This window comes from Plecotus auritus (assembly GCF_963455305.1).
Source record: "Plecotus auritus genome assembly, chromosome: 7".
In the NCBI taxonomy this organism is placed as follows: domain Eukaryota; kingdom Metazoa; phylum Chordata; class Mammalia; order Chiroptera; family Vespertilionidae; genus Plecotus; species Plecotus auritus.
The window spans coordinates 124,969,690-124,985,920 of NC_137774.1; the positions used below are offsets into that span (position 1 = coordinate 124,969,690).

Sequence of the window (16,231 nt, forward strand, 5' to 3'; positions counted from 1 at the left end):
TTGATATTGTTTTCTTTTGAAGCTTTCTTTTCTAATAGCAATGCCAAACTGCCCAACACGGGTCCCCTATCATAATTATCTCTTTCACTGGCTCTCCCACTATACCTAGTTACTAAAACATTGATTGGTAGCTTTGTCTCCCAAATCTCACTGATGCTCCAACTTCAGTGCTGACTCCGTGGAACCCTGCTCTTGTTGACTAAAGGCTTTAGTGCCCAGCCATTCACCTGCGCCAGGCATATCTAAGTGAAGTTGCTCTCTCACTCTACATTCCCACATTTAACTGGTTAACCTAGTTTCACTAATTTATCTCTACAGCAATCCTCAAACCTGCCATTATTGTCTGTTCCCAGGCATACTGCCAGACCACTGTAGGCTGGAATATAACATCAGCCTACCTGCCTGGAACTGCTCTTCTTTCCAATACCCTCCTAAATGCTTCCAGTTATCCTTCCAAAGAGTAGGAATGAGCATGCCATTCCCATTTAATATTTAATAAATTTAAAAACTAACAATATTTTAAAAAGCAAAGCAAACCAGAATAAAACAAAGAAAACCCCCAACTCCGATGGCTTCCCATTGCTTAGAAGCTGAAGTTTAATATCCCATCCTGACCTGGTAACAGGGCACTGAAGCCAACCCCCTCCTGTCTCCTCTCTCCCACCACTGCCTCTAACCACAAAACCTTTCTTGCTCCCCTCTACCCCTTTGCTTAATCTAGGCAAAATTTATCGCTTTCTCTTTCTGTAGCCCAGGCTAACATTGTTGTCCCTGCCTGAAATACCTATCCCTAACCATATGCTCATCATTTATTTAATAAGCGTTAAAGGTGTCACAAACTCATGGGCAGGCAAAATGAATGAATCAAGTCCACCAGGTGTAATAAGGTCACACGTCCCACCTAAAGGGGGCGGCATCTATGCAGGACTTGAAAATTGCTGCCAAGCAAGTATAGTTGGCAGAAATTCAGGGCTTCTCCATATTGAAAGTTTGTAGCAAATATTTGAGAAAAAAAAAATCTGAAAACTGGTCTGTGTACCACTCTGTCTAAAAAATGAAATACCACTTCAGGTTGTCAGTGTGAACCTTAATGTCAGTTGCACTAGGTCTTAGGGCTTCACAGGTGACTGGGACAGGGCCTCTGACTGAGTGGCTCACGCTTGGGGATCAGCTCAAATGCTAGCACAGACAGGAGTAAACAGGCCCTTCCCTCAGTTCTCACAGCACTTTGTTTAAAAGGCACCTGCCATAGTTTATGCTCATTGCTAAGTGCTTGCTTTTTTGAATCACCAGATCCTGAAGGAGTAGGGCTGCCACCCGCCTCCTGGTGCTGGCCCCGCCCGCTCACTGTGCTAATAGCAGATGCTTAATTATATCTATAGAGAGGAGTCTGTATAACAACTTGATCCCAAACTTTAAAGTTACTTTGTATTTTTTCCCCTTCCTAAATCGATACTATGCTTTGGTTAGGCACCCTGCTATAAAATATGCTCTCACTAAAGAATTTGTCTCCTTTGCAAACCTAAATATGCTTTGAGTCATATTTTAGTTGTATGACATGATCTCCTAATATGCTTGTCTACACATGTTTCTTGCAAGATGGTGGTCAAAATAAGGACAGTGTAGAGATATCTTTGGCGAGTTCAAGAAATTATTTTAGTCTACAAAAGAACTTTTTACATGGGAAAATAAGGAAAATGTGTTCATTTGTTCCATTTGTTAATTTCAGGGTGAAACTTTTTCCCAGTTAACAAAAGCACTAAAAAAGTCAGCTTTAATTTTTGCCATGGTTCTTTAATATCTAGTTATGCTATCCAAGCATACTCACCAAACTAACTTATTGCCAGACTTAGAGGATGTCAATCATTTTTCAGTGAACCAAACCACTCTCATTTTACTAAGCCCAGACCTCTGAGGGGGCTGCTCGAACACTGCTATCTATTTCACTCCTCATTTGATCTGATTTCTAGACACAGCCACCGTCCAGTTATGAGCACAGGCCCTCCATGGCTGCCACCTGCAAAGTTTGTAAACATCAATTCTGTTGAATGAAAATATGTTTCTGTAGTTACTTAGGTGTTCTCATAATAAAGGAGGGTAAATATGTCTTCCTTATCTGTATAACCAGCAGGTTTGAAGCCCAGCCCTATTTCAGGGGTTAAAGATTTAACCCCCATCACTTTACTCTACAACTCTGCATGATGTTATTATGTGCACACATTCACCTGTGTGTGGACACTTGCTTCCTTTACACTGAAATTCTATGCCATATGTTCATTAGCGTACATGTATGCCATCAGTAACCAAAATGTAAGGCTTACCTGCAGACTGTTGAAAATGACAAAGAGGACCAACATCCAGAAGTGTCTGTAAGCCATGTGCAGGCCTCCCCAAAGCCATGTCACAGAAATCAGGGCAAAGAGATATAAAACCAGTGGAATTTCTAGAAATCATTAAAAAAAAAAAAAGAAGACATTCTGAGCTTCAGAATACTGCATAGTCACGCATATACACACAATTATTTTTGCCTCCTTTCTTGTGATACTCTCTATGCCTAAGCACCCATTTTGAAAAAACAACCTTGGAAATCCCATTCTTGTGCCAGAGAAAAGAAGGCACATTGCTGAGTCCACATTCTTCCTGTTTTGCTGGTACGTAGGGGGATGGGGGAGAATGAAAACTGTTCCTCTCCTAGACTACCACCTGCTGGACTGTGCTGGAAGTTACATGAACAACTGGAGATGAAATCTCTGAACTCCCAGGTAAATTTTAAAAGATTGCTCCACTAGAAAATGGCAGGAAGGCATCAGTGTGCCCTTGAAATTAGTGTAGTCCAACTTGACATTCTAAAACAATGATATAAAAACATGTTTGTGTGTATGGGAAGGTATTTTTGTTCTGACTGATAAGACCCCGAACTTCATAGCTAGGGTTAGGAACAGAAATGCAGTGACGGGATTCACTCCTGTCAGCACTATGCTTATCCCACCCATCATTCCCCCATGCACTTTGTTTCAATATTTTTCAGAACAGATTTCTTCAGGACCGAAGGACTTGATTATCCGTCCCACTTGTTTTTGATATTTGGGCTCTAGAATAATAACTTTAAAGAGGGGATTTTAATATTTAAATGACAAGCCATGTAAGCCTTGGAGAGTGAGTCAAAATTTTAGCAGCTGCAAATAAACACATTTTCAAGTTGTTTAAAAGCCTTCAGTCTGGACCACACCACAACAGACCTCAAAGTCCATATATATCCACCATCACCCATTAACACCTAAAATCCACATGTACTAGAGAAGTTAGAACAACTAAATACAACTGTAGCCATTTTTAGATTTTATTTTGAAACAATTTTAAAATTACAGAACAGCTGCAAGTACAGGATGACAACAGAGGTTTTTTTCCAAACCATTTGAAAATCACCAACCTGATCCCTCATCATCACCCTCTGTCATACTTTAATGTGTATTTTCTACAAAAACATTCTCCTACATAAACATAATACAACCATAAAATCGGAAATTAACATTGGTACGTTACCACAATCCCCAGATCCTATTCAATGTCTGCCAATTTTTCCAGTAGCTCCCTTTATAGGAGAAGGACCCCACTGACAGATTTCTGTAGTCCCCCCTTTAATCCCAAATAGTTCCTCGATGTGTCCTTGGCTTTCGTGACTAGGACACTTTGGAAGATTACAGCCAGTTTTTCATATATAGTGTCCTTAAATTCGAGTTTATCTAATGTTTTCTTGTGATTCCGTTTGTAAACTTCGGCAGGAATCATAGAAGTGATGCTGGGTTCTTTTTATAGCATTCTATTGGGTGGCACAAGAATTCGGCTCATTTTAGTCACTTGATTAAAATCGTGGCTGCAAGTATTCGCCACTGTAAAGTTAATCTATTTTCCTTCGTAATGAATAAATATCTGTTTGGTGTTACTTTTGTAATAAACGAGGCAAGCTCAGGGGGGCTGGGGCACAGGGCAGGCCTGAAGAGCTCAGTGACCCAGAGCAAGCACATGGAATGGTCTGTTAACGAACTCCTCACTGGGCAGGCCATGATGAGTAGTCACACCCCAAGCCCATAGCTTCCTTTGCAAAGGTCCATCTTTACCTTAAGTTACTTCTGTCCATTGTTCTTACGCATCTAGGATAATGTACCTTTGACATGTCAGAGTCATGTTCTTTGCTTGACCTCTCTATGGTGCAATCTCAGGCGGAAGAACACAAGACCACCAGAGCATGAGACCACAGAACCCCTCATGGTTATCCTGCTGCTCAAATACCCATCTCTATATGCTGTGAATGTTACATGTTAACTATCCTGTACCCACTAATGTAAATGAAGTACTGTTTTGTTCATTTTGCTTTTCATCCAGTACTAGAGATCTTCCTGCCTTGCTTCCTCCCGTCTGCTTAATCTACCAGCAATGGTAAAGGAGCCTTCCTTATGTTGTCTCCTTGGATTCATTCTAAATGCATACAAGGAAATGCGAAACTGCCATACTCAGGAGCATATTCTCAGTCCTTTGAGATCTCGCTTCCAATCATGTCCTCAAAATTTTAGCTCAGATAAATTCTTATAAAACTTTTCTAGAGGCTGAACATTCTTTCATCAACACTTTGAACCTAGGTAAATATCCTTTCCCTTATCAAATGTTTGGTTTACTAATTAATTTATTTTTATAATATGGATGCACAGATTCTCAATTTTTAAATGGGATATTACTCATTGTAATCATTTACTTTGATGCTTAAATTGTTCTAAGTTTGTTTAGTGGGAGCCCCTTCAAAATAGTTTATGTGCCTTTAGTTACATCTTCATTCTGTGAGCACTTTCTCATCTTGTTTTTTTGTTTTTGTTTCTTTTGTGTGTTTTTGTTAATCCTCACCCTAGGATATTTTTCCATTGCTTTTTAGGGAGAGTGGAAGAGAGAGGGAAAGACAGACAGAAATATCCATTTGAGAGAAACACATCGATTGGTTGCCTCCTGCATGAACCCTGATCAGGGCCCAGGTTGGGGAAGAGCCTGCAACCAAGGTACTTGCCCTTGACCAGAATTGAACCCAGGACCCTTTGGTTCACAGGCCGACATTCTATCTACTGAGCAAAACTGACTAGGGCCACTTTCTCATCTTGTACTTTCCCTGCCTCAGTCCTGGTGTCTTTTAGGTGAGAATTTAGAAACCACGATCTGGGGCTAAGTATGCTCATTCCTAATAGGGTGTTGTTGCTATTAAGCCCTTTTAGTAGAAAGAACCTGAGAATATATGTATGCACACATATGCATACACACACATATGCATATACACATTTATATCTACATGTATTTCTTTATCTATCTCTATGTAATGAAAGTTACTTCACACCGATACTTCCCATTCCAATCTAACATCACCGGATTAATTCTAATTTTCTCCCACTCCATTTTTGTAACTCTCTTCTTTGTTGTTAAGAAACCGATTTCTCATTATTCGTAATATATTTACCTATTTGATCAACTACCCTACTTGATTGTAGCCAAGTTCCCATTGCGGTAAACCCTTCCCTTGCGCTGATGGCTCCCCAAACTCACACAGGTTTTGACCCCTCATGCTAGCCTGCACCCCTCACAGTGATTGAGGTCCGACATGCCAGGCTTGAACACCTTCCTGTGGATGCATACCTTGCTTTGTACCAACTAATGGCTTTATGATAGAATTGTTTGGGAAGGGAAGGGAAAGGAAAAAGGAAGAGAAAGGAAGGAAAGAGATGGGGAGGGGAAGAGGTAGAAGGAAACTGAGAATTTTTTTTTAGAACATATACCCTTCATAGAAATATATAGGGTATATATATCTGAGTTATTATTATAACTATACAGAGTATATAGATGGATAATGCCTGTGTCATAAATAATGCCTTATAGTAGTACAGGAGAATATGTTAAGATTTATTTAATTTTTATAAAACTTAATTTTTGTTTTATAAAATCATACATTTGATAAGGGGTCAGAGGCTCATTTTTTAAAAATTTTTTTGATTTTTTACAGAGAGGAAGGGAGAGGAGGGATAGAGAGTTAGAAACATCGATGAGAGAGAAACACCGATCAGCTGCCTCCTGCACACCTCCTACTGGGGATGTGCCTGCAACCAAGGTACATGCCCTTGACCGGAATAAAACCTGGGACCCTTCAGTCCGCAGGGCGACGCTCTATCCACTGAGCCAAACCGGTCAGGGCCAGAGGCTCATTTTTATTTTTAACAAGATACCACCAATATTTAGGAAACTGCCTAAGCTATGCTCATGAAAATTTTCAGCGGTTAGGTATTAAGTCTGGCAATTGCATTCTTTGCTCCCACTGTGTAAGTACAAATTCTATTTATGTCTCTGTGCAGAGTACAAAAGGACATGCATATTTTGCATGAACAACTAGGCACCAAATTTTCAAAAACTGGCCCGCATATTCTCCCAAGTGCCTAGAGCCAAACAAGTGCTGTATGCTGACAAAGCTCAGCAGGGGAGCCGGGAGAGCATACCAGGCTGACTAGAAACACCCATGTGTTTCTGGAACGCTGTTGAAAAGTGTGGCAGCTTGGCACCCCAGATTAGAAACTCTGCAAAGAAGAAAGCCAGTCATAAATAACTCAGTACACCGAACAATAGGCCCCAGGCCGGTTTTCCGGCAGCTCAACAGCAAGTAAAACAGGATTTCAAATGGAAGAAACATATCCAGAGGTACTTTCAGATTTTGTAAGCCTAAAGTTTATAAAACGTGGGGAGGCTTCTTTAAAATGTAAACATTAAAAAGCATAATTAGATGTTTCTTTAAAGGGGTCCATGCAAGGAAGAGGCCCTGAAACCTAAACTTCATCCGCTTTGAGGTTAATCTGTCTGAGGAGGCACCCTTCACCCTCTGTGGGGCCCAGAGGCACAATGACCAACAGGAGAAGGGTGTTTGGAATGGGTGATGGTGGTGAAGGTGAGAGGGGGCATGATTTTTAACCGCGACCATGAATCCCATTTGGCAAGCTGAAAAGTAATGTTCCATTTTATATAAATAATTTTACTTTCATATTTCCTCAACTGATGTTTCAGATGTGGTGAACTACTTCTCAGTTGTCCATATAGGTCAATGCTTACCAAAGCAGGCATTCATAATTGGCAGCTTTGGGAATATGTTTAAAGATTAATTAGTTGACAAACAAAATCATTTCAATGTGCTCAATAAAAGGAAGCCCTGAAAACACAGTAGGCCCAGGAATAAGGGTTCTATATGAAAGACTATGTTATCCAAGATATGTAAAGAACTCCTACAATTCGACTACAGAACACAGACAACCCAATCTGAAAATCGGCAAAGGACTTGCACAGAAATTTCTTCAAAGAAGAAGACGTACAATGGCCAGCGAACACATGAAAAGATGATCAGCATCACTAGTCATTAGGGCAATGAAAATCAAAACTACAAGGAGATAGCTACTAGGGAGTTTATTGCCAAAAAACTAGAAATTTACACACGTTGGCAAAAATGTGGAGCAATTAGACCCCTTGTGCGTTGTTGCTGGTTATGTAAAATAGTACAGCTGCTGTGGAAAACTGGTGATTCTTCAAAATGTTCAACATGAAAGTACCATATAATCTGGCAATTACACTTCTAGATATACACTCAAACAACTGAAAGCAGGGATTCAAACAGAGACTTGTATACCAGTGTTCATGGCAGCATTATCGGCAGTAGCCAAAAGGTAAAAACAACCCAGTATGCATCACAGAAAGTGGGATATTTATGGGACAATGGAATATTACTCAGCCTCAAAAAAGAATAAAATTCTGACATATACTACAACATGGATGAACCTTGAAGACATTTGTTAAGTAAAATTTTTAAGCCAGACACAAAAGGTCAAATATTGTATGATTCCACTTATATGAGGTGCCAGAAAGTAGAACAGAGGTCAGCAGGGGCTGTGCTGGGGATTGGGAGTTATTGCTTAATGGGTAGAGTTTAGGTTTGGGATGATAAAAATGTTCTGAAAATGGATAGAGATGATGGTTGCACAGCATTGTGAATGTACTTAGTGCCACTGAATTGTGCACTTAAAAATGGTTAAAATTATGTTATGTATATTTTAATACAATTAAAAAACACAAAAGACTATGACCAAAAAGGCATACCTATCAAGATTAAGTTGAGAAAAAAAAAAATTCAAATCCGCAAAGTATTTAACAAGGACTCACTAATGTGAAATTACTTAAATTAGCAAGGAGTCACTACTGTGAAAAACAAAGCAGTTTGAAAAGTTTTTAGTGAAAGAAATTACTTGTGGAAAGAAAAAAACTACAAGTGGATGTGTGACTTAGTACCCACTATCATTAAGAAAGTCTACTTATGGTAGTTTGTAAAGTCCACTGAGAATACATAAAATCTCTTTATTTTTTTAGTAGAAAATATGATTCCAATGAATTTAATTACTATTTTTAAAGAAAGTATGGCGCTATATTATCTCTTTTCTTTGTAATTGCAGCCTTGGTGTTTATTGCTGCACACCAGTGACAACAACAATGGCTTTATTATGGAAATCACACCTCATTTACATGAGGCTGAAATTTATTTTGTGTTTACAATCTTCTAAAGTTCTTGTTTTCATTTTCCCTCCCCCACCTTCTGATTCTAACAATTTGGATGTGCCACTCAAACTCATCAAAGTAAAACAAGGACACACATTTTATGAAATAATGTGGATTTAAGATATTTAGGGTCTATTTATAACAATAGGCATGCATTATTTTAAATTAGAAGAAGAGGTAATTGAATAAAAAAAGGTTATCAAATGTCTTATTTTTAAAATATGGCTCAAAATTAAGATACTTAGAGGCAAATAAATTTCATTGATCTGACCCATTTCTTGGAAAGAAAATACTGTATTCTTAAGCTTTCTTAACACTAATCCCACAATGGAGTTACTTACCCACCAGTGTTCTCAGAAAATAAGCCTAAAGTCATAGAAGAAGACAACGGGGCACACATATTTCACAGAACTGCTGAATCCACATTAACATACCGTGGGAACAGAGAACAAACTTTTGGATTGATCTGCAAATTGTTCAAAGAAACACTCCATACTTCATTTACCTATTTACCTCATTCCTAAGTTTTGGTCACTAGTCCTATATTTGGTTCCAATTTCAGAATTTTCTTTTTCCTTCAGAACTTCAAACACATTCCCCAAAGAGCTCTTAAAACACATTTGGAGAAGGGAACCCACTCTAACTCCTATGGCTCCCATCTAGAGATACAGTTGCAAATGTTCATTGCAGCAGGTTAGACTTTGTATGTCTCAACTCTCCATTACACGCCAGGTTCTTCATTTGATTTAGCTATCCTTACTAAATTCATAATCTCTAGAGTCACCTTCTTCCTTTAAAAACATTTAAAATTATTTTATTATCTTTTTATTTTTCAATTATAGTTGGCGTTCAGTATTATATTAGTTTCAGGTGTATAGCATAGAAGAGTCATCTTTCAATGAGTACTTGAAGGCTGTAGGCCTGGAGCTCTCCAAAGCATCTCAAACTGAATTAACCCAACACTGAATTTAGTAATCTTCCTCTTTCTTCTAAGTCCTCGTGCCACCATCCACATAGATTGCTCTCATGGCTCATTATCCATCATACGCACACAAATGGGCGGGGTAGGGGGTGGGGGACCACACACATAAAGCATCAGCACAGAGCCTAGAACAAAGCACATGCTTACTATCAACTTGCCATCATCTTCATTCTCATCAACATCATGACTTTAGTCAAGTTAGGAAAATGGTGCATGGCTACAGATAGCTTCCCTTGCATTTGAAGTGCCAAAATATCACATAATAAAGAAACATGTTTAACTTTTTTTTGTGCCTAAATTTCCCGAACTTATTTGGTTTTAGAACCTTCTGTTTACCTGATGTAATCTGAAGATCACACTTGGAGGAGGGATGCTTTCAGTGTACAGACTGCATCACATGCAGATTGTCACTGAAAACTTGTTAACCGACCTATTTCAAATGGACCCATCAGTGTCTTCTATTCCCCTCTCTCTCCCTTTGATCTGATCTATTCTATTCTATTCTATTCTATTCTATTCTATTCTATTCTATTCTATTCTATTCTATTCTATTCTATTCTATTGTATATTCTATTCCATCCCATCTCGTCCCACTTCAAAAAGCTGGCAAGGAGGCTCATCATCTCAGTTCTAGCAGGTAATTTAAATAGGATATTGTAGGCTATCTTAGACATAAGGTTGGTACAGTAAACAACTATAATAGAGGTCTACACCTATCACCTTCTTACATGTACTGACCTGAATCCTAATATAGGAAGGAGATTTTGAATGATCTGTACAGGTGAGGATCTGAGGCACAGAAGAGAGTCAATATTGGCCTACAGTATTATTTCCAGGGGAAAAGAGGAAGAATGTGAGCAAATTCTCAAAAGAATCTCCAAGTCTGCTGAAAATTTAAATAGCAGTACTTTGTCAACAGCTGACTTAGGGATCTCCTGAATGCTAAAGGACAGTCCAGTGTCAGGCCTACTTTAAGTGTGATTTGTTGGGATTGAAAATAAATGGTACAAGCCTAGAATTATGGTCTTGCCTTGCAAAAGCTATATATAATTTTCAATTTTCAGGCTATAATTTTGAATCTAAGGAGAATAATCAAGTTAGATGAGACATACCCACAGGGACCTTGCACGAACTATTATTAGAATAATTCCATTTGAGCCATGTACTTCAAAGATGCCAGATGCTATCCTGCTGGGGATGGGGTGTATGTGTGGCGTGGTCAAACAGGTCTGTGATTCTTAAGTAAAAGGTTAAATAGTCTGTTTTCTTCTTGTGAGGAAAAATGTCTTGGAACTATGGACAGGAAAATTATCAATTGGGTTCACAGCCAACAGAGTAATTTTCTACACATTTAATAAATGTTTCGTAAAATTATGGCAAAAGTTTTTAGAATATATGAGCTCTAAAACAAACAGGAAGTCAGCCAACTAACGATGGAAAACTGGTTTAACCTACTTTCCTAACTACGTTACCAGTTAGTTAGCCATTAAAGAGTTCAAAATACTCATCTCTCGGCATGCTCAGGCACCTAGCAGCAGCTCCCAGCACACTTAGCCTTTTGTAATACAATGAAAACGTGCAATGCATCTTTCAACCTGCCTACATCTATATTTTGCATCTTACTAGATGCCTCATTATTTTTGAAAATTAGGTTACTGTGTTTTTGGCCATGAATAGCCAGTTCTAATTTTATAGTTTGATAAAACATTACGCTGCAATCATTAAGATTCATTAGGCTCAAATTCAACAATGAAGTCTTCAGTCAATTCGGACACAATGAGTCAGAAAAATTAACACCAAAGAAACTCTATGTGTGCAAGAAAATATTTTTACAGTGTGTTACATACATAAGTTCCAAGAACTGTTTTCTGGTAGACCCTCCATCCTCAATTTGGATGAATGCCAGTTCACCTGAATGCTTATTTTCTTTCTTTAATTTGGTTCTCTAGCCATCACATTACAAAACTACCACCAATTAAATTTTTTATTTTATTTTAATTTCCTTTGCTATGTTACTATTTTTAAAAATTTACTTGAGTTAAACATTTTGGTTCCTCTCTGTTAATGTGATTAACTGCATTTCTTCTCTCATCAGCTGTCAGATTATCAGGGCATTGTTTGATCTTAAAAATAATGTTACAGGTATAATTCCTAAAAGCTTTGGATATATTACTTGGCCTCTGTTGTTAAATAGCTATATTTGTAAATAGAGAAAGGTATTACCAAACCCACCTACAGAGTTGTTTTTAGGCATGTACAACAATAACAGACCATAAAGGGGTCCGATATCTGTGTTTTTTAAAGGCTTATCATTATCCATTTAAACAATGGCACAGTACCAGAGGTGTGGCAGAGACTTTTACCCATATAGGAGTAAACTAATATCTTATTTAGCTCATTCTTACTGACAACCCTGGATCAAGCCCTTACAGAGAAAAGAAAGGGAAACCATTGTGTTAAGAAAGGCAATCCTCAGACTGAATGCTATGTGGATGATCTAGGGAGAAGGCAGCTGTCCAAAAAAATAATAATATCTATATTGATAATATCTGTATATTGCTAATTTGCACCCAATGATACACCTTTAAAATTTTCTTTTTGTATCTGTCTATGACATATACAGACTTTAACATGTGAGATTTTAATTCCAACTCTTTCTCTCTTTCATGTGGAGTTAAAATTGTTAATTGCCAGACTGTTTCACAGGTGTCATATATAAGGTAGCTTATTTTTGTTTTAGGTTCAAAATTTCTTCCTTTTCCCTTCCTTTCCTGTCCTCTTCATCCTCCTCCTTCTTCTTTCTCCCTCCCCTTTCCTCTCTCTCTCTCTCTCTCTCTCTCTCTCTCTCTCGTGCATGCACCATGCTGGAATTTTATTTAACGCTAGGTACCATGGGGTGGGTTTGGTGTTGGTAGGTAAGGCTAATGAATGACCAACCATAGACTTTTTTAGTCATTGTGTCTCCCAAGCCTCCCCAATGGAGCTACTTGTACTATTTGATTCTATCTTTAATAAGCTAGCAGATACTGCTACATTTTGTTGGTTTCTTTTTTCTTTCTTTTTTTTAAAACCTAGTGAAGTTGATTTTGTTACAAAGTTTGTGAAACACATTTGTAAAAATACACATTTTTTTCATGGTGGCAATGCAGCTTTATCATAACTACAGATTAAGTATTTATTTGCAAAGGCATTACATTGAATGGGTTGGGAGATGATGGAGATAAATCATCACATTTGGAAACTGTACAATTAAGTGAATGCAAGGATCAAATGTTGCTCATTTTGATAACTTGTTAATTTATAACCACACTAATTTACACTCTTTATCACACTGTACAAGCAGGCTTTAAATTGCTCTTCAGTACTTTTATTCTTTCCTATGACCCAATTTCTACTTCTTTCTTAAAGTTGATGCACACTAGTTATAAATCACATCATTTTCTTCCCTGAAGGTTATTTATACTAAATTTTATAATTTGTTTCTGTCAAATTCAATTAAAAGGAAAGATATATTTTAAATATGGGCCTTCAGCCAATTACATTTAAAAAAAGCATTATTTGGGGTTGACTGGGTGGGATTTATTCATAAAAAAGAAAAAAAGGTAGCATAGTAGAGTAGTTGTGGCCATGGACTTGAGCCAGATTACTTGACAACCATTTGCCAGCTGTGTGACCTTGGTGAGGTACTTAACTGCTCTGAGACACAATTTATTAATCTGTACAATGAGAATAATATTAGCACCTCCCAAATAAGACTCAGTGAGGACTTAGTGGTTGAAATGTAGAACACTTAGAACAGATTTATATAAACTTTGGCTATTGCTTGATAGTCAAGAAATATATTTCATTAGCAAGCATAAAAATGTATTAGCTAAAATGTGATAGGTAAAAGGATGAGTTACATATGGATTTCCTTTCAAATATTATATATATGTATATATATATGTGTACACACACACACACACACACACACACACACACACACACACATATATATTATGCAAAGTGTCCCCTTAGGAGTTCAACCGGGAGTTCAATTGCTCGCTATGATGTGTGCTGACCACCAGGGGGCGGCGCGGAATGAAGGGAGGCCCTGGCCAACAGCTGGCAGCCAGGGAAAGGAGGCCCTGGATGGCAACTAGAAGGCTCCAATTGGCCCTGATTGCTGGCCAGGCCTAGGGACCCTATCCATGCATGAATTTTGTGCACCGGGCCTCTAGTATATATATACACTAGATTCGTGCACCAGTGGGGTCCCTTGGCCTGGCTTTTGCTCTCTCGCAATCTGGGACCCTTTGGGGGATGTTGGACTGCCAGTTTCGGCCTGAACCTCACAGGCCAGGCCGAGGGACCCCACCGGGTCTCTAGTATGCATATAAGATCTTTGGTTAATCTCTTCCTGCCCTCCCCACTCCCTCCTTCCCTGAGATTCACCAGTCTGTTCCATGTTTCCATGCCTGTGCATTGAGCATCTGTGCCCTGGTGGTCAGTGCATGTCATAGCTACCGGTCTAACGGTCACTTAGGCTTTTATATATATATGTAGATATATAGATATGTACTATTATGTATATATGTGTGTGTGTGTGTATATATATATATATATATATATATATACACACACACACACACACATACATGCACTATAATAAAAGGTAGAAGATAAATACCAGGAAAAATCAAGTTATATACTAGTAAAAATTTAGGGAAAATGGCAGTTACTTCCTGTCAGTGTATCAGTTAGACCAGTGGTTGGCAAACTCATTAGTCAACAGAGCAGCAAACCGCGGCTCGCGAGCCACAGTTTGCCGACCACTGAGTTAGACCTTTGTGAGAAATAAGAAATTTCAGCTGAGCCTTGAAGATGAGCTATATTGAACATGTAAATTTTGAGTTTAAGGTGGTGGGAGTAGCATACATAGAGGCAAAAAGGCAAATGCATAAATTAGTGTAAATTAATCCTTTTGATTGAAGTTAAAGGTCCATGAAGGTAAATAATGAGAAGAATATTTGTAACACTAGGTCATGAAGAGATCTTGAGAGCCAGGGTAGGCAATACAGGATTATTTTATAGGAACTGGAAAGCCATTTAAAATTTCTGAGAAGCCCTAGCTGGTTTGGCTCAGTGGATAGAGCATCGGCCTGCGGACTGAAGGGTCCCGGGTTTGATTCCGGTTAAGGGCACATACCTGGGTTGCAGGCTTGATCCTCAGTAGGGGACATGCAGGAGGCAGCCAATCAATGATTCTCTCTCATCATTGATGTTTCTATCTCTCTCTCCCTCTCCCTTCCTCTCTGAAGTTAATAAAAAATATATTAAAAAATAATAAAATAAAATTTCAGAGAAAAGATGTGTCCTAATCAAAACAGAGCTTTAATTTCATAGGAAAGTAAGTCGTGGAGAGACTGTTGAAGGCAGGGATACCAGTTAGGTACCTACTGTAATGATCAAAATGAGAGATAATGAAAACTTGAAGAAAGGGAATGGCAGAGAAGAAGGGGATGGACACAGAAATAGAACCTACCATAGTACCCCAAATCAGAAAACAATGAGAAATTTTGAAACTATACGGATATTGGGACTTCAAAACTAGGTATTCTAAATCAGTATGTCTATAGAGTGACTCATCAAACCATAATTTCTGGCAGTGTGATTTTGATGGTCATTTTTGACCACTACTGACCTGAATGTCTATAATGGTGGAGTAAAAGAAATTACACTAGCTCCAAGGTTAGGAAAATAGGAAAAGGATTAACAGGAAGAAGAGAAGAAAGTGAGAGAAAATAATATAGTCGCAGAGCAACTGGGACAGATAGAGGAGCCAAGTTGATGACAAATTTTGTATTTCCTGTGGACAAGATAGGATAGGAAAGAAGTTGAGGAGAGAAATTGGACTCAACTTGATAGATTTGAAAACTACCACTATGATTTGAAAAAGACAAAGGCAATTCCTGAAAAACACAGATACTCCAGAGTTGAGTCACTGGAAGAATGTGGCATGGCCTTGGATTTTTGCAGGAAAATAAAAAGAAGAGAGTATCATAAAAACCAAGGGAGACAGACTATTCAAGGAAGCGTACTGATTTATGCAGAAGAGTTTAAAGATAAGGACATGAGAAAACAGGTCAGTAGATTTGGTGTTCAAAGTTATAGGTAATGAATGAAAGAAGATATGCAAGGTACTCTCAAGCTTTAGCAATGAACAGAAGGTGATGAGTTCAGCCAGCTCATATGGACTATTCTTCAAGAAGTTTGTTGGTGAAGGAGAGAGGCAGGAAATAATAAGGCAGCAGCATTAAGAACAAGCACTTTGAAACAGTAAAAGTGATGCATGTTTCTAGATGGAGGGCAAAGACAGAGGAGAGAAATTTAAGATGTAAGGCAATAGTGTAAAACTGAAACAAGTTCTAAGAGAAGGAAACTAAAAGAAGGGTACAATTTTGAGAGTTGGCTTTGGTTAGAATGAGTTATTTACTTCCTTATCTGAAATAGGAGAAAAGGTGGCAAAGAAGGGAGATGACAAAGAGAAATGAGCCTATAAAAATAAGGAAAGTTGAGTGAAGTAACATCAAGTTGTTTCACAATTATATAGAAAGTGAGAATGAAATGTATTATGCACAAGACTTAAGGGCAGTG

At 38.3% G+C, this 16,231-nt stretch overlaps 1 protein-coding gene across 1 annotated transcript in view; it reads right to left on the minus strand.

Moving 5' to 3' along the window:
• The window catches only part of ADGRV1 (adhesion G protein-coupled receptor V1), a gene marked incomplete at its 5' end in the record, with an annotated part of 472,861 nt that overhangs the window by 56,532 nt on the left and 400,098 nt on the right, over window positions 1–16,231 (minus strand). Inside the window, one exon of the mRNA XM_080679158.1 lies at window positions 2,322–2,443. Within this exon, the coding sequence (XP_080535284.1) occupies window positions 2,322–2,443 (122 nt within the window). The remainder of the gene's footprint in view (window positions 1–2,321; window positions 2,444–16,231) is intronic.